General features: G+C 48.8%; 1 protein-coding gene across 6 annotated transcripts in view; it reads left to right on the forward strand.

The window, feature by feature from the left end:
• The window catches only part of OTULIN (OTU deubiquitinase with linear linkage specificity), an 84,418-nt gene that overhangs the window by 27,129 nt on the left and 38,571 nt on the right, over positions 1-18,718 (forward strand). For 3 of the 6 annotated variants that reach the window (XM_007102337.3, XM_007102339.3, XM_028492815.2), the window contains one exon: positions 2,112-2,345. The exons of the other annotated variants lie outside the window; for them this stretch is intronic. In XM_007102337.3, the coding sequence (XP_007102399.1) occupies positions 2,112-2,306 (195 nt within the window). In that variant the 3' untranslated portion in view covers positions 2,307-2,345. Of the gene's footprint in view, positions 1-2,111; positions 2,346-18,718 lie in introns of those variants that run through there. 6 annotated transcript variants of the gene reach the window in all.

Genomic DNA, 18,718 nt, shown 5'->3' on the forward strand with positions numbered 1-18,718 from the left:
AGATCCTCCGTGCCGCGGAGCGGCTGGGCCCGTGAGCCATGGCCGCTGAGCCTGCGCGTCCGGAGCCTGTGCCCCACAACGGGAGAGGCCACAACAGTGAGAGGCCCACGTACCGCAAAAAAAAAAAAAGAAGTAGAAATGGAGTCACTTTAGCCAGTAGAGCCCAGCCTGCTCTTAGAGCTTTCACAGGTAGGCGAAGTTTGGAGTGTCACACAGAGCCCAGGACTGTCCTGTGGGTCAACAGTTGACTCACCGCACCCTGCACTGTCTACCTGTGGTGTGTTCGTTACGTCGCCCTGAACGGCTGAAGTGTTTTTTTAGTGGAATAGCCAACAACTAGAATAGCATTAAGTCTCTATCCAGAGTGCTCCTTTCCTGTTTGCACGGCTGACGCTGGTGCTTTCCTTTTCCTGGTAGAGAGGAAAGAGCAAAGATGGTGGTCACTGCTGGGTCAGGCAGGATTGAAGATAAAACTTTTTTTTTTTTTTTTTTTTTGCGGTATGCGGGCCTCTCACTGCTGTGGCCTCTCCCGCTGCGGGGCACAGGCTCTGGACGCGCAGGCCCAGCGGCCACGGCTCACGGGCCCAGCCGCTCCGCGGCATGTGGGATCTTCCCGAACCGGGGCACGAACCCGTGTCTCCTGCACCGGCAGGCGGACTCTCAACCACTGCGCCACGAGGGAAGCCCGATAAAACTATTTTTAAAAATTATCTGTACTCCGAATGTACGTTACTTAGGTCTCCTGAACCATTACAGATACCTTGCAGTAACAAGCCTGGTAGAGCATGGTTTGCATATCAGACTGAAGTTAGTCCTTTCTGAGTCCCTACAAGGTCTGCTGTAACATTTTTTAAATAATGGTTTTACTGAAATATGATTTACATATCATAAAGTTTACCCTTTTGACGTGTGTAACTCAGTGGTTTTTAGTATGTTTATAAAGTTCTGCAGCTATCACAGCAGCCTAATTTTAGACCGTTTTCTCACCCCTGCAGGAAACCCCATGCCCTCATTCCCTTTTCTCCAGCCCTAGGCAGCCGCTAATTTACTTTCTGTTGTTATAGATGTGCCTATTCTGGGCATTTCATATAAATGGAATCTTATAGTATGTGGTCTTTTATGACTGGCTTCTTTCACTGAGCCTGATGTCTTCAAGTTTCATCCGTATTGCAGCATGTATCAGTACTTCATTCCTTTTTATTGACAAATAATATTCCATTGTATGGATATATCACATTTTGTTCATCCATTTGGGTTGTTTCCACTTTTTAGCAATTATAAATAATCCTGCTGTGAACATTTTTCACAAGTTTTTTGTGTGGAACTATGCTTTCAGTTCTCTTGGGTATTTACCTAGGAGTGGAATTGCTGGGCCACATGGTAATTCTGTGTTTAAAATTTTGGGGAACTGCCAAATTTTTCAAAAGCAGCTACACTGTTTTACATCCCCTCCAGCAATGTTTCAGAGTCCCATTTCTTTACATCCTTACCACACTTCTTTTTTTTTTTTAATTGAGGTGAAGTTCATATAACACAAAATTAACCATGTTAAAGTGTACAACTCGGTCACTTTCGGTACATCTACGGTGTTGTGTGACCATCACCTGTGTCAAGTTCCAAAACTGTTTCCTTCCCCTGAAAGAAAACCTGGTGCCCGTTAAGCGGTCGCTGCCAGTGGTTACCTGTGTGACTGTAGCCATTCAGGTGGGTGGGAAGTGGTATCTCATTGTGGGTTCGGTTTGCATTTCCCTGAGGACTTCTCATGTACTTACTGGTATTTGCATATCTTCTTTGGAGAAATATCTGTTCTATTCAAGTCTTTTGCCCAATTTTTAAACTGGTTATTTGCTTTTTTATTGTCGAGTTGTAGGGTGTCCTTTGCATATTCTGTACACGAGTCCCTGATCAGACATAGGATCTCTTCTTGATGATGTGCTTGTTTATAACGACCCATATATACAAAAGGACTGGGGCCGGGCGCACCGGGAGGAAGAAAGGTCGTGGCTGAGCCATGCCGTGCACCTCGGGGACACCAGGGCGGGAGTGGGTGGTGAGCCTTATCCTTCACCGTGGCTTCCCGCCACATCCTTCAGTGTTTGCTCTTCCCCCAGGTTGAAATGTTCCTTCTCGCCTACGCCGTGCGCCACACCATTCAGGTATACCGGCTCTCCAAGTACAGCACTGAAGAGTTCATCACCGTCTATCCCACCGACCCCCCCAGGGACTGGCCGGTGGTGACCCTGATCGCCGAGGACGATCGGCACTACAACATCCCCGTCGGAGTGTGTGAGGAGACGAGCGTGTGAGGGGACGACGGGCGTGTGAGGGGACGGGCGTGTGAGGGGACGACGTTCCTTCTCGCCTACGCCGTGCGCCACACCATTCAGGTATACCGGCTCTCCAAGTACAGCACTGAAGAGTTCATCACCGTCTATCCCACCGACCCCCCCAGGGACTGGCCGGTGGTGACCCTGATCGCCGAGGACGATCGGCACTACAACATCCCCGTCGGAGTGTGTGAGGAGACGAGCGTGTGAGGGGACGACGGGCGTGTGAGGGGACGGGCGGGTGTGTGAGGGGACGACGGGCGTGTGAGGGGACGGGCGTGTGAGGGGACGACGGGCGTGTGAGGGGACGACGGGCGTGTGAGGAGACGAGCGTGTGAGGGGACGACGGGCGTGTGAGGGGACGGGCGGGTGTGTGAGGGGACGACGGTGTGAGGGGACGACGGGCGTGTGAGGGGACGACGGGCGTGTGAGGGGACGACGGGCATGTGAGGGGGCGAGCGTGTGAGGAGACGGGCGTGTGAGGAGACGAGTGTGTGAGACACGCGGACAGCCTGGCGCCTCGGCTCCTTCCTCGGGCCTGCAGGTCCCTTGCAGTGACCTCTGAGGACTCTTGGGCCCTGTGAGCCAAGCTGGACTGGAATGTTCTGAGGACTAGCTTTTGATAATCAGAATTAATCAAGTTTTTTCCCTCACCTATGATGCATTATGTTTCACTCGGGGCCTTCAGAGCACACCTGTTGAAAGGTGCAAACTACATCTCCATAAAACAAACACATTTGTATCAGAGGAGACTTATTTTGGAGAGGAATATGTTCAAAGCTCTCTCTAACAGTAAACTGGCTTTCCGTTTTTTTTAAAGATGGGAATTTTTTTGTTTTGGTGGTGATGGGTCTCTGCAGTGCCCTTCCTGTGCACCTATGCAGTCTGCTTACACGGTAGAGTTCGGGGACAGAGCCTGTCGGTGGCCCAGCCGTAACATCCGCTGATAGTCTCATCAAGCAGTGGTTTGGATTTACATGTTAATTAAAGCTGTTCTAAGCAGATTGTCTAATGGAAGGTTAAGAACTGGGTCCCCAATAGTGAGTTATTTAACGGCTGGAGAAGGAGCTGCAGGAAGAGGCAGTGGCAGCAGGACGTCCTGGCTCTGGAGAACGTGCCGGGCGCCTGCGGTTGGGAACACACCGGGTCTGGTGCTGGGCGCGGGCGCTGGGTAGTTGGCGGGCGAGCGCGGCTTGTCGCCCTCTAGGATTGAGGCTCCTCCTTAGTCTCCACTTCCATGGATCTACCACTTTATCGTCCGAACAAGGCTTAGATCCACCTGCTTTTTTAGAGGAGACCAGGGCCAAATGATTATTTTTTTGGAGAATGCTTCCGTTGCCAAATCCGTGTGGCTCCTCTGTTGGATGAATAACAGCAGAGTGTCCCAGGCTTTTCATGGGTAAGTTTAAACAGAGCATGTGCTTGAAACGGACTGCAGAAGCGTGGCCGAGCTGCATCTGCCCTTGATTTGGCTGCGCCTGGCGGAGGCAGCGTCGTGGCCACGAGGGGTCGCGCGTCACAGGCCAGGGTGGTGCCTGGGGGCTGCGCAGGGCAGCCCCGCTGAGCCTGGTCTGCATTAGGGCCCGGATCACCCACGTGGGGCGCGTACTGTGGCCACGGCGCGAGGGATGGGACGTGTCACTCTTTAGGACTGTGTCAGTGGCATCTGAATTGGCTCAGTATTTGTGGACGTGGTGTTACCCTGAAGCACTGAGCTTTATTTTATAGTAAGTAAGATCTTTATTTGGTCCAATTTAAGCTTATAGTTTATAAGCTATCTAATCTGTTGTTGTTTTTTTTTTTCTCAGAGGGGCTAACCTTTTGTGATAGTGTTAGTTTTGCTTTCACTTAAAAATTAAAATTCTTGGTTGAGAAAACTCAGAGGACACATAAAACTATGCAGACTGTTACATTAATATTGATATTTTTCCCACTACCTCATCAATAATATTCACCACGTTTTGGTAGCTACTTATTCATTGGAGTGTTTGAATTAAATTCTGCTCTAAATGTGTGTGAATATGTTGGAGAGGCTTTGTTTTTTACTGTGAAATGCAACGGTGCCTCAAATAAGCAGGTACCTAGAAGCCAAATGAAAGTAAAAATGATGAATTCTTGTTGGCTTTGATGCTTCATTTTATGTAACTTAATTTTCATGTAACTTACAACAGGAAATGCTTACCGTTCATTCTTGAACATTTTTTTTTTTTTTTTTTTTTTTTTTTTTTTTTTTTTTTTTTTTTTGCGGTACGCGGGCCTCTCACTGTCGTGGCCTCTCCCGTTGCGGAGCACAGGCTCCGGACGCGCAGGCCCAGCGGCCACGGCTCACGGGCCCAGCCGCTCCGCGGCACGTGGGATCCTCCCGGACCGGGGCAAGAACCCGCGTCCCCTGCATCGGCAGGTGGACTCTTAACCACTGCACCACCAGGGAAGCCCCATTCTTGAACATTTTTAAAAGCACAACTTCAAACACTTAGGTTGTATAAGGCAGTAGGGGTCTGTGTCCATCTAACCGTTGGTTCATAGCCGCTGCTGAATTTAATAATACTCGTGATCACCTGTCTTTGCATTTTGAGAATGTTCTAATCTTAGTTAACTTGAGCTGGCCTTCTGGGCAGCCTGTTTACATTTCATACTTTTTTCTTGTTCCTGTGTGTGATATTGTTAGAGTATGTACAGAAATTGTGGTCTTAACCACCCCACTGATAAAAATTCAAAAGGGTGCGTTTAAGTTGCTCTCTGTCCCAAGGCCTTATTACACACTCTGCTCTCAGACTGCCCTCCAGGCTTAGAGGGATCACAGCATAAGAGAAGTAAAGCTTTCAAAGAAACAGTACTTCAGGAAATATAGATGATTGGCCAACTTTAAAAATGTTTTTTGTTGTTGCAACATGCAACTACGGTTGCCCCAAGTTTTAATTCCATTTTTCATTCCTTGTCTTGGCCTGGTCGGGTGACATCAGCAGAATTGCAATTGAACTGAGACCAAAATGGATTCAGGAGGATAATCTACTCAGAGGGAATTTCTAAAATGATAGTGTTCCAGACAAAGGAAGGAGGTAGGAACGATACTGTGCTTACTTTCTATCCCAGAGTTTATTGCAAGAGTTCAGTGGCTTTGGACCCTATGGTCTTGTCAGAAGGATAATGTCTACCTTAAACAGGCGTGACTTATACCTTTGAGCTCATTTAAGGTGCATTAAACCTAAAAGAATTTCCCTGTAACAAGTTCCATGGAATTAACGCTGCTCCCTCAGAACTTTTCCCGCTTCCCCTCCTCACCTGCTAAGCTCCTGCATTTACAGCATCCATTGATTTCGCTCATAACACACGGAACAGTGATGGTGGCAGTTGAGAACAAGCTGCCAATGTGCCCTCTTTTCACTTATGATCTCAGCGCTGGGGGGGATTTGATCTGAAATGATCAGTTCCTCTTCCTTAGAATCCAGCATATCCAAAAATGCTTTAAAGGCACAGAACAGAATTGACCCTGCTGTCTAGGTAGAGCCATTTACACTTTTGTTATTCTGTTATACATTCGGTTAATATCTGATAAATACTGATGTTTTTCTTTGATTGTGGAAAACAGACATTGCCTTTGTTTTCTTTCATTATTCTTTTTTCCCTCCAATTCTAGAGCTTATCAAGTAAAATCTCAGGCCACGTGAATCTCACACCTCTGTCGGAAGAAGCACGTTTGTTGGTTTGTGTGCTTGTGTCTTCCTTTGTTTTTTAACAGGCTGTGTTATTCCTCCTGCCGTCTTCACCCCAAGGTGCTCTTTCACTTAAGAGTTTGTAGTCTGCTTTTTGAAGAGCTTCCAGATGGTGACTGTTAGGTGCTGTCTCCCCTTTAATGATCTAGCATTCTTACATCACAGCGCAGAAGTAGGACTCAAATAGACTTCCTGGCTTTTTCTCCTTTTTGGTGTTAAAGTTTGATTGTTTTCCTCTCTCTTTCTAAAGCAAGACTTTGCAGGTACTCCCCCTTTGAAAGCCAGAAGGTGTTTTCAGAAGTGTAAACCTCCTGGGAATGTCACTTGTAGGCATACACAAAAATACATAGGTGCCTTTTTAAAAAGATCTGTATCTACTTAAAAACAATAAAAAGGAAGCCCTGAATGTGTGTGGAGTGAATCTGAATCTGAAATGTGTGTGAAAGGTATAGAATCCCCAAATAGTTGAGCAAAGGCAGGGCACAGTGTCAAGTAATTTAAAAATGGCCCAAGGAACTGTAAGAAGTGAACTGAAGAAGGAGGAACTGATTTTAGATTAAAAATGCCTTTTAAAAACAAAACAACAGATGCCTGACAGACCTCCATGGCTTATGTTATACAAGGATAAAAATCTGAACCAGTGGAAGACTTCTGTGCGTGGATTCTGCAAATCCCTTTTTCTAAAGTTTAAGTCCCCCGCTTAACAGAAGGAGACTGTGTAATGCTTAACTCTTTCGGAAAAACTTCTTGGTGATGTCTTCTGAGCGGCTGGAGAGATCAGGGAGCCGTTGCTGAGTTATACAGTGAATTAAGACATGGGCAGCTGATGATTAATACCTGTGTGATCCAGTTAATAACTTGGGAGCCATGAGAAGCACAAAACTAAACTGGTTTGGCCGCTCCCACCCTTGGTAGCAGTGACAATAGGAGCGAGGCAGGCTCGTCCGTGGCCAGAAGGGATGCGTGCGCGTGTATGAATGCGTGCGCCTGTATGGATGCGCGCGCGTGTATGGATGCGCGCCTGTATGGATGCGCGCGCGTAAGGATGCGCGCGCGTGTATGGATGGGCGCGCGTGTATGGATGCGAGCGTGTATGGATGCGCGCGCCTGTATGGATGCGCCTGCTTGCTGGCCTGCAGTCGCATTGGGACGTTCTTAGTATGCAAGGCCCACAGCCTGAGACCCGGCCACATTTGGGAGGGTGAAGGTGAGCTGTCCTGTTTGCATTTTTTTTTCATGGTAAATTGATATTTATTACTGGGAATGGTGTAATGGGTTAGTAGGCATAACTGAACTATACAGAGTGGTCGTTAAGTCTGGAGATAATAGATAATTGTAGTGAAAAGTCATATCAACAAGCCATTTATTACGTATATCTCTGTTCCCAGGCCTTTATGGCCATCTGTATATTTCCATATTTTGAATACTCATTAATAGGGAGAACACTGACCAGAGCTTTATCGCATTCTTGTTGGTTTCTTGGGTGTAGTTGTGGGTCAGGGGTGAAATCGCCAAAACATGGGTAATCCAAGGAAAGGATACGGGGCTGGAGATAACCACAGTCTCGGCAATCTTTTGGGGTGGTTGAGCTTAATTCTGAACTTTAAAATAATTTTTTTGTACTCAAAACCTTTTGTATAGTGAAAAGTGCCTTGATCTGTATTCTCATAAATGGTGCTAAAATATGGTGCTCCTACAGGAACCAGAGCAATCCACAGTAACGTTGGTCACCTCGAGTTTTTCGTTGTGGGAAGAAAGCCAAAGTGATGTATTTAATGGGCTCCCTTCTCGTTTCCATTGTCTTTATAAAAACGTTTTGGTATTGTTACTCGCATTTTAGCCGCTTCCGACTCTGTGTTGTGAACTCGGAGAGGGTAATGACCCAGCTTCTGTCTCTGGCGGTGGTTTTCCTTCCCTGTCAGCCGGGCTGCGGGCTGCAGAGGGAGGGCTGCCGGGCACGTGGCGTGAACCTGGCCCGTTCGTCTTGGCTTGTTTAGCAGGGTGTCCTGTTTACACTGTAAAGTGTCAGCATCTGTCAAAAACCGCGCCTGCTCAGAGAACTGTGCCCTCAAGGCTCCTGTCAGCTTGGGGCCTTGGTCCTACCTGCATCCGCGCCAGGAGTTTCCTCCTCCGTGACGTGCTGAGTCTTCGTCTTCACTGTCAGAGGCAGAGCCTACTCAGGTTTTGCTGCTGATCCCCTGTAGCAAACCTGGCCACTAAGGATTGTAAAAATAAAAAACAAACTTGGAAAATAAAAACTCAGACACCTGGCTGTGTTGCTCTGGTTAAATGCCTGACTTTGAGGACCTGGGAGATTTGGGTTCAGTGCTTTAAACTTTCCAGCACCTCCAAGACGGGCCTGTTATGCCTGATGCCTTTACAGTGCTGAACCTGTAGGAAGTGATCCCCCCAAATTAGATGCACACTTCTGGGCTTCTTGAGTCTGGATTCAAGACCAGTCTCATCACCCACTACTCGGGGGAGCTGGGCCCAGTTACCCCGCCTCTGTAGCCTCAGTCCTCACCTCCACCACGGTCTGTCTCCCCTGCGGGTGGGGGGAAGCAAGGTGCAAGCACTCAACAGAGGCTTCCGGGAAGATCCCCTAGGCCTGCAAAGCAGGGCTGCAGTCACAGTCCAGACCCAGCCTGGCCGTGTGTTTGCCGAGGAGAGGCCCTCAGCGTGTGCAGCATTCTTAGGTGTTCAAGAACCATCCAGACGGATGGGAACGCACCCAGAAGTGTGATAGCAGGAACTTGTGTGCACTGCGTGTAAATCGGGCTGCCGCTGGAAGAGGTTAATCATCTGAAGAAGGGGGAAGACAGCGGGCTTTCAAAGGCATTCTTGGGCCTAGAGAATGAAGTTTCGGCCACCGGTGCCCTACCTTCCTGTGAGTCAAAGAACTGAGTCTTTGCAAAATGGTGCTGGGCTTTTGAAGAACCCACTGCCTAGGGGTTGGGCGTCCAGAGAGCAGCAGTGGCAGGTTGGTGATGGCAGCGAAAAGACCTCGCATGCTAAACAGCAACAGCAAGCTCTTCCTCCTTCACTGCCCCATTCGGTTGGGTTAATAAACTAAATGCTGTAAATACACTCTCCCCTTTCCCCCTCCTCTTGTCTGAGTTGTGGTGCTGTCCTCAATTACGAGGGCAGTGTTTCTGGCATTTCTCCTCCATCGCCTCCCCCCATGGTAGGAAGTGTGGAGAAAAACAGGGATCTGGGCTATGGCTCCTAGGGAGGCCCTTAGGAATTATAACCATCAAATGATCAAGAAAATACCAACTGTCATATGCGTGTAAAACGAGAGTACTTATGTGTATATAGAGTACATTCCCACTTACCATGTCTCCCTTGCTCGAAATCTGGGCATTCTTTCTGCAGGTTCTCTAAATTGTCTTCCCTTCCCACTCCGGCCCCTGCCTCTTGTCTGGGCTCCGCGTGAGTGGCCTGGTAATGACCTTCTGACTTGCTGGGTCTGGAGGGTTCATTCCAGACTTCCAGCCCCCAGCACAGCCCCAGAGGCAAAACCGATTTGGCCCTGGGGTGGAAAAGCCCAGGGTGACACTCTCCCAATCAGCTCCCTAGGGCTGAGTGCCGATTTTTCCACGACCCTGCAGCCCAGCCCTGCACGCACCCTTGCAAGACCCTAGCAAGATGGCTGAGAGGTCTGGAGATGGTGGGTTTTCGTTCTCTGTTACAATTTGGAATATTCATTTGAGCTAAGGACACTGTCTTCCAAATACCCGTCTAGTGCCGTCTCCCGAAATCAAGAACTGGGATGCAATTTATGGCAGATAAAAACACCGCCATGCTATGCCATTCCTTAGGAGACCCACTCCTCAGCATGTTGGAGAGAATGCTGAGAACATAAAGAGCAAACACGCCATGGAGGTTGTCTTTTACGTTCTTGGAGATCACATCCTAATTGTGCTAGATGGTGAGGAACTGTGATATGCTAAGGTTTAAAAAAAAAATCTGTAGAACAATTATATAATTAATATCATTGACTATTTCCAGTGTTCTCAATTATAAGTAGTGCTATAATGAGCCTTCTCATTCATCGATCTTCTTATGCATCCTTAAATTGACCCTGTTTAAGGCTCTCGGAACGTATTTCCAACCTTCCCTTAAAAGAGTTGCAGGAATTTCTCCCTCACCAGCAGGTACTGCGGAGCCTGCTTCATTGTCCCCTGGGTGACGCTAGGGGTAATTTAATTTTAAACTTTGACCACCTGGCAAGAAAAAAAAAATGAAAAGAGAAAGGAAGGCGTTCAGCTTTAAATGACTTTTGATTCTCGTAATGGTGAACATTTTTCCTAGATATTTATGGGTCAGTGGTATTTCTTCCCTGCGTTGCTTTTTCATGTCCTTTGCCCATGACATTAACCTCTTTCCCTAGTTGAGCGTAAGCTTGAAACATGTCACCGAATTGTCCTCTGAAGAGGTACCACTTCTCGACATTCCGCTGCAGAGCAGGAGGGCCAGTTTCCTTAGGCCCTTGCCAGCGCCAGGCTCTGTCAGACTTCGCTCTTTGCTGAGTTGATAGTTGGACTTTCAGTCTGCGTTCCTTTCCTCGAGCGAGGCTGAGCCTGTTTGCCTTCGTAGAAGCCACTCGCGGGTCAGTTTCTGGGGGCCGTCTGATCATTCCCTTTGCCCGGCTGGTAACCGTCTCTAACTAGGCAGTTGTACGTGAGAATACTTTCGGTTTTCCCGTCGGGCTGGGAGCTTCCAGAAGGGAAGGCCAGCAGAGGGGCTGTCGGGGATCCGTGTCGAGCCCTTTTGGGGGGACTGGCTCAGGTTATCCTAGTTGATGGAGAGCTTGACCTTAGCGGCAAGAAGAGGGGGTTGGAGATGAGAAGGCTGCAAGGAAGAGGGCTGTTATGCAGGTGGCCTAGAATCAGTGTGTTCAGGGGAGGCACGTGTGGATGGCTTCATTCATTCACCGAAGAATGTCTGCTCTGGGCAGGCACATGCCAAAGTGGGATGCAAGGAGAGCTGGCCCCTCCCGGCCCCCCTGAGGCCCCCTCCCCCTCCCCCTCCCCGTGCATTTATAACAGATGGGCCGGACCGGGGGTAGAATCTCTGATCACTTGCCGCCCGGTCTGGAGTTGGAGCAGGAGGAAGGAGGGAGGGCGGAGGGTAAGAAGTTTTACTCTTGGTAGTCGCTGTCTCATGCCAGCCTTGCTCCCTGGGCCTGCCCGGAGCTCAGCTCTCGTTCTCTCGTCCTCATACGGGGTGCTTCCAGGGGCCTTTGGAGACCCCCCCTCCCCCCAGCTCAGGTCCTCTCCTCGGCAGTTCTCCTGAGGAGGCTGATGGTCCCTCCCCTGGCCCACCCTTGCAGTGCCAAGGGGCCAGTGTTACCCCCAGCTTCTTTCTTCTGAGCCCCATTCACCCCCTCAGGACCTGAGATGACCCGCAGTTCAGCTGGTTGATCTGTGTCGCCCAGGCCTGGCTCATGGGGAAGACCTCGGCGCCTTCTGCCCTGGTGAACGTGGCACGTGCCACCACCCCCGTGCCCCCTCTCCTGCGGCTCATTCTTCCGTCAGATCGGACGGGCGAGTTGGACACCCGTCCACCGAGCGCCCACCACAGTAGGGGCACATCTCAAGGTCTCTGAGTGTCTCCTGGGTTAAAGTGTCAAGGGACCCCCTTCCCCCTACCCCACCACACGCGCGCGTGCACACACACCCCTGAGGAGGGGCGGGGCTCAGTGTAGCGCCTCGAGGAAACCATCTCTCCAAATTCGCTTTTTAAGATACCTCTTCTTGGTCCTTTGATGCCCTCATGGTGAGTGAGGGATGAAAGCGGAAACAGGTTCTGGAAGGGGGTGTGACGTTAAGAAGCTTGGAGCAGGAGGCTGGGGCGCCATCAGGAGTCCCCGTTTTGTATTGCTGCTTCTCTTTGGGTGCTAGCATCCTCCTTTCTGGCCGAGCCCTTGCTTACTGCATGTAGCCCAGACTCAGCCTGGCGCCCACTCATCTAAGCACAGGGCCCTCCTTTCAGCACCCCAATGCCTAGCGAGACAGGAAGGGCCAGCCTGGAGGAGCAGGGTGAGGTGGGCAGGCTGCTGGGAATGGTTGTGCAGGTTGTGCACTGCAAAACTCTAGATGTCATTCACATGATGGTCCAGGAGGACACATGAGCTTGGAGAAATAAGAACCAGCTTGGAGGCTTTTAGCATCCAGGCCTTAGGTGACCCGGAGCCCCTGAACTAAGCAGGGGGGCTTAAGACAATGCAGAGGAAGTGACAGAAGTGAGAGACAGTGGGAGAGAACCGACAGGGTTAGTGACTCGACTGCGGGAGAGGTGGGACACGGTGTGGGTTGGTTTCTGGGTGGGTGCTCATGTGATTCATCTAGTCAGGAGACGGCATGGGGGGCGGGGCGGGAAGGGTGCTAAGGCCCCTCTGGGACCCTCTGAGGAGATGTTGGGAGGTGACTGGACCGCAGCTCTTGAACAGGTCAGGGCTGGAAAAACGGCCCTGGGGATCCCCAGCGTGTATTTGGAACTGGAAACAGGCCCAGGTTAGGTCACCCAGGAGCGTGTAGAGCTGGATTCCCAACTGAGGTGGGAGCAGGCCTGGGGCCTGGGGTGTAGGGGCCCGCTTTGAGTCTTTCTTAAAGAGAGTGGAATTAAATAGCATTGAGAAACACAGTTGGAGGGTGAGGAAGGCTGCTGAAGTCTGCGCAGTGGCAGCATTTAGGGGGGAAGGCAGAAGAACAGAGCTGAAATAGGACGTGGCGTCGCCAGGCACGGGGAAGAAATTGCTTTTTGACTCCATCATGCGTGAACTTGGGAGCCTCTGTCCTAACAGGGCCCCAGGGCTGGGGGAGACCGGAGCTGACCACAGCCAGCTTTCCTCAGCCACTTGCCATTAGAGCAAGAGAGCCTGGTATGTGAAGCAGATGAAAGAATTTTAGGTGTGTAATATAATGTAAAGTTTGATAATAATAATTCTATTTGTTCATTCTGTTTTGGTCTTTGGATTCAAAGGTTCTGAAACTAAGATGCGATTAGTCTTTGTTTTGTTCTGTAAAAGCTCTAGTAGTTTTTCTTTGTTGAAAGCAGGCCGGCAGTAATGTTCATAGATTTGTTGCCCGGGGCACTTCCAAACCACTTGGAAGGTTAGCAGACGTACACACCCGTCTTCACACGCTGCCATCGACGGCTCTGCAAATCCTGATGTCGCAGTAGATGAGGACTAGAAAAGACCTCGTTCTAGAGCAGAGGAGGCGGAACCAGAGGCATCCAATAACTTGCCTGGCTCACAGCTAATAAGCCACAGAGATAGAATTAGGCCTCGCGGCTCCTGATTTCTTTTGTTCCTTTTGCACAAAGACCAGTGTGTTGAACTGTGAAATTAGCATGGTATGTACTGGCTTGCATTGTCCAGTAAGAAGCTTGGAGCTTGTTGGGGGCAGAAAGTAAGAATATAAGCAATGCCAGTATACCTTTCATCCCAGCATTGCCTTTAACAGTGTTGAAAAGGAAAACTTAGAAGAGGGCATAGTTTTCTCCCTGATATTAACCGAAACACCCGTTAGATTGTATCTGTGAATGTATCCAAACTAGTTATCATAAGGGGAGACATTCTGGAAGTTTGCTACCATTGTATAAGGTGTGGATGTGGTGGCTTGGGATAATTTACAGATAGGTAAAGAGGGGAGAGGCAGGTGTTTCAAAACCAGGAACTGGCTCATGACGGGTACTTTGACATCCTCCTGATTGGAAGCCCTCAGCCCTCATAAACGAAGACAGGTGTGAACACTAAAGGTCTTCTGCAATGAGAGACAGGGTGGGGGTGAGGTGGGCTGGCGGCTGGGAATGGTTGTGCAGGTTGTGCACTGCAAAACTCTAGGAGGTGCCATTTACATCGCTGTCCAGGGGGATGCACGAGCCTGGAGAAGGAAACTGTTTTGGAGGCTTCTTTAGCATCCGGGCCTTAGGTGAGCAGGAGCCCCTGAGCTAAGCCAGTGGGGCTTAAGATGCAGAGGGAGGGAGGGATGTGCGAGAAACTAGGAGGGAAATTGATTGGGGTTAGTGGGGCCCCCACTGGCGGGGGATGGGGGTGTCGTGGAGTAGGTTTTGGGGAGGATGATAATGTGATTCATCTGGGACATCAGGAGAAAGTGTGGGAGGGGTGCAGATTTGCCCCTTGTGGTAGGACTGCTCCCCATGGGGAAAATTGACAATGCTTGGGCCAGCACAGCTCCACATCCCGGCATCACAGCCAAGCAGGAAGATAGGCCATATCACAAGTGCCGTAGGTGGAAAGAACGATGGCCTCTTAGACTTCAAAAACCTGTAATATTAGAGGCAGTAATAGGGAAGCATGGTAGAGGTAGTGCTGAGATCTTTGATTTAACTCAAAAACGTCATGAAACAGTAAAGGAAATATGCGATCTCAAGCAAGTCAGTAGCATGCTAACATCCTTGTTGATTACAGGCAGGTAATAAAACACATTCTCTATATACTCTTTCATAGGAGGTTAAAAAAATGAGAGCCATCATTCTCTGAGGTTAAGACGTTAGGGTATAAAAAGAGAAATGCTTTTCACATAAAGACTGATAAGAGCAAGAGTCCCTTAGATGTGGGCAGGATGGGTTTTCACCTTCTGTTCCTCTCACTTTCCTAAAGCCGGGCTATCTGGTATCCCCATTCTAGACGGGGTGGGGGAGAAGCCGGGCCTCAGAGAACTTTCAATATTATTGCAGTTATGGGAAGTAAAAATTCATTTTAGTGCAGAATACCATTTGAAGAAATAGGTCATATTTAAGTAAGACACAGAGTTTGGGGAAATATCCCAGTGGGTAGAGGTTTCAGCTCTTTACCAAGGCAAAGGGCGAAATTTTAATATCCATGTACATTTGACAAAAAAAGGGAAATTGTAGTCAGAATTAGGTAACCATGTAATTTGGGGTGTGTAAACAGACTAATGATTAGAATAAGAAAATCAAGAAACTAAAAGCAATCTCAATCAGTATGCTGATCGTTTAAGCTTTACTTAAAGTAAAATTAGAGTATGAAAGCTATTTGACAATATATGAGCACAAATTTCCTCCCCTCCAAAAACAATCCGCAAAAGAAAAGCACGTATAAATGCTCTTAACAGGGCAAAAACTTACATCTATTTAATACATACACAGCACTTGTTTAAATGCAACATATATTTTATACCGACCTCTGCAGTCAGTTTTAATCAAGGCTCCACAAATATTTTAATGTGATTGGTTTCGACAGTTTAAATTAAACCCACAGTTTTGATGAAAAACTGAAAACCTGTAAGCTGACAACCACACAGAGAAAAATGACTCCCAGAAGATTTACTTTTGTTAAAACAAAAAAATTCTGGATCACTGCTAATATTCAGATCTGAAACGGAGAACGAGGTAATTTTATTTTTCCATTGCAGGATCCCACACCATGTTCTAAACCCCAGATCCTGCATAGACTGTTAGACCAGGAAGGAGCCTTAGCAATAATGGCCTGAGCTTCTCATTGTTCAGGTGACCAACCCGGACAGAATCCCCTTTGCGGATCTGTCAGGACTCCTGGAGCTCTATGACTAGCTCCTCGGTCATTCCAGCTTTAGATATTTGCCCTCTCCATATATCACTAAGCAAACCAAATAGAGCATGGACCCAGGGAGCAGTGTATTTGCCCAGAAGCCCTGCGAATGTGGTACCCCTGAGGGCGTGGCCTGCTTCCCAGTGACTGCTCCATGCTTTGGCTGCTGGGTGACTGGTGGCCATGTGAACCCTGTACGGCCTTTGTTCCACCAGAGTAGCTTGAACTTCTCCTTCAGTGTCCGGTTCATCCAAACTGTGGGTCCCCCACGTCCGCAGCCCCACACTTCAGGGAACCAGAGTCCATCTGGCTGTAGCGTTTCCCATCCCCAAGACATCATTTCTTGTCCCTGGTTCATGGTTGGAGAACATCTACGCCTCTAAATCTTATAGTAACGACCAATCTCCGTACGTCACTGCATTTCCACGAAGCTGGATGGTGGACGAATGGTACAAGCATTTTTAGCTGGTCTGCCCCGTCTCCCCGCTTCTTGAACCTAAGGAGACCACATATACTGCTGGAGAGAGAAAGGCTTCCTGGCTCTTGTGCGCTTCTGTTTGCATGTACGGATTGTAGAAGCCGATGCCAAATCTTGTTAGTGAAGTGCGCTTTGGGTTACATCTAACTTAAAAAAGGGTACCATATAGAAAAGTGTGCTGAAGCCGTGGGCAGCTGACAGCAATCTATAAAAGTGCGTGGATCTTACACAGTCTTTCAGAGACCCTGGTTGATTGCAAATGAAGCAGAGAAAAAAATTCTTCTGGAACCACTTGGACTTGGCAAGGATGTTTTAAAAAAAGACTTTGGAGGCACATCTTTGGTGCTCTTCTTCGCACAGAGAGCAGTAGCTAAGAGTTCTAACCTCCCCTCTGGAGGAGAAAGTGAAATCTTAAGCTCTCACCAGCTCCTCTTCATTGTTTTTCCTTTTGAGATCAGACAGTAAACTCTATAATTCGTTACACCTTTTCTGACTTTGGAGTGGGGTTTGGGCTATTTTGATTATGTAATAACATATCCCTCATTTTGCACATTTGGGTAGTTAATTTTAGACATATAACCTTTAAAAGGGCAGGCAACAGGCTCTTTCCATGTATCTTCAGATTTTCTCTACATCCTGTTTTATGTGTGGTTAGATCAGTCGATGAATCACGTGACGTTTTGCTACTTCAAAGGACAGAAATAGAGACTCCAAGGAACCACATAGAGGAGCATCCTGAATGTTTACCAAACACATTGCTTAAAAACATGCTTTTCTAGGTTCAAGTGCTTTTTATGAAAGAGCGGTGTGAGGGCGCTGCCTGAGGGTGCCTGTCTTCTCAGAAGGCGGGCAGGAGCCTGCTTTTAGGGAATTGGCAGCACGTGCAACAGACGTCTCAACACTTACAAATGTCCATGAGCTATACAGCCCTGCTCGTTGCACTTTTGGTTCTATATTTTAAAAAAAAGTTAGGACTTAGAACATAAAAGGCCCCTTTCCTGGGCCGTGCATTGCTTTGATTGATGAAGACTTCATCCTAGGTTTAGAGGTCAGCTCACCTGCAGAGAGGCCAGAAACCCTGACTAATTGGTACACACCAGCTCATGCAGTCCTGGGCACTGGTCTGTGTAGAGATTTACAGAAGTAGAAAGATTATTAAATACAAGGAAATATTTCTCAAGATAATGTTATTTAATTACAACGATATAAATACTTTCTCAGTCTCTCTCCCACTTCAGTTTGAAGAAAAAGAAAAAATCCAGTCAGAGAACTACTGAGTCTCTAAACGGATGTGTTTCTGGAAACTAACGGCACAAAAAAGTGGCTCTCCCCCTGCCCCTTCCTTCCAGAAGACCCCCCACATGAGAATGAGGTAGGAGGGTGGGGAGCTGTTAACTTCTTCACCTCTGCTCTAGAGGTATCACTGAATAACTTTTCTGATATTTGGGAAATGCAGTGATTATCCCAATCCCAAGAGAGACCAGAAAAGGCCGCATGTGGGGACCACAGAGCTGGCTCCTGGTTGGGAAGTGCCCTGGGGTCTTGATGGAGCTGGACTACAGCGGAGCCCCTGGGCCTCCTTTCTCGTGGGCCTCCCGGGCACCTCCCGAGGTTATTTGCTGGGAGGACTCGGGGAGTGAAAAACCAAGTGCTTTTACTACTGTCGTGAAGCCTGGCCCCATCCCATATACCCTAAACTATCACTAAAAGTTTCCACTTCTGAGGGTATGGGCCATCCCTGGACAGTTCCAGAGTCAAACCAACTGCTGGCGCAAAACACACATGCAAAACAAAGAAGATGGACTTTTGCACGAGACCAGCCTGAGGCAGGCAACGAGGGGGGGCGTGCCTGGCTCTCACGCAGTGACGTAAACCAGTGACCTTTGTGCCCAAATTAAAGAGTCTCAAGCAAGTGAGGGCTTCCAGCTAACGTGCAAACCTCTGGACACGCCCTGAGCCGAGTGGCGGCCGGCCCGGCCGGTCCCGGCCTGTCCCAACTTTCCTGGAGCAAAAGCCCGGCCTGCTTCCTCCTCAGATCTTGGGGTCTCACCCACGCCAGTGACACTGAGGTCCCGCTCAGAGCCCACAGCAGCTGCGTTGAGAATGACCTCACCTGTGCCCCTCAGAAAGCAGAGAAGCCATGCGACAAGCTGCTCTTGACCTGAGCTGGCCCAGAGAAGGCCCTCGGGATGGAAAGACCACTCCGAGCAGCCCAGACTCCCTTCTCAGCATCTAAATACAAGCAGCTTTATGCCCCTGTGGTTTTAGATCCCGTGTGTCTACGAGGCATGGGTCCACACTGAGAAAGTCACGTCTGGTCTTCCCACGGTCCTTGACCTGAGACTCTCCAGGCATGGCTCCCTAAATACTTCCATCAGCTGAGCGACTCGCATGAAAAAAGAAACCTGGGTTGGAGGCACGTTTCTTTGGGTGGCAAAGTCAAAGGGGTGCCCCCCTCACCCTGAAAAGTGGGAAGGAGACCCATTCCTCTTCCTCTCCTGTCTGTGTCGGTTAGAAGAGCTGCAGAAGAGCCTGCCAGCAGCGGGTTTTGCTCTGCAAGTTAAGGTGTGTGCTTGTCAGCCCAAGCTGTGAAGTGACTTGAGCAGCCCAGGCGAATGAAGGAACCTGGGAGGAGAGG

This window comes from Physeter macrocephalus, chromosome 8 (genome assembly GCF_002837175.3).
Source record: "Physeter macrocephalus isolate SW-GA chromosome 8, ASM283717v5, whole genome shotgun sequence".
In the NCBI taxonomy this organism is placed as follows: domain Eukaryota; kingdom Metazoa; phylum Chordata; class Mammalia; order Artiodactyla; family Physeteridae; genus Physeter; species Physeter macrocephalus.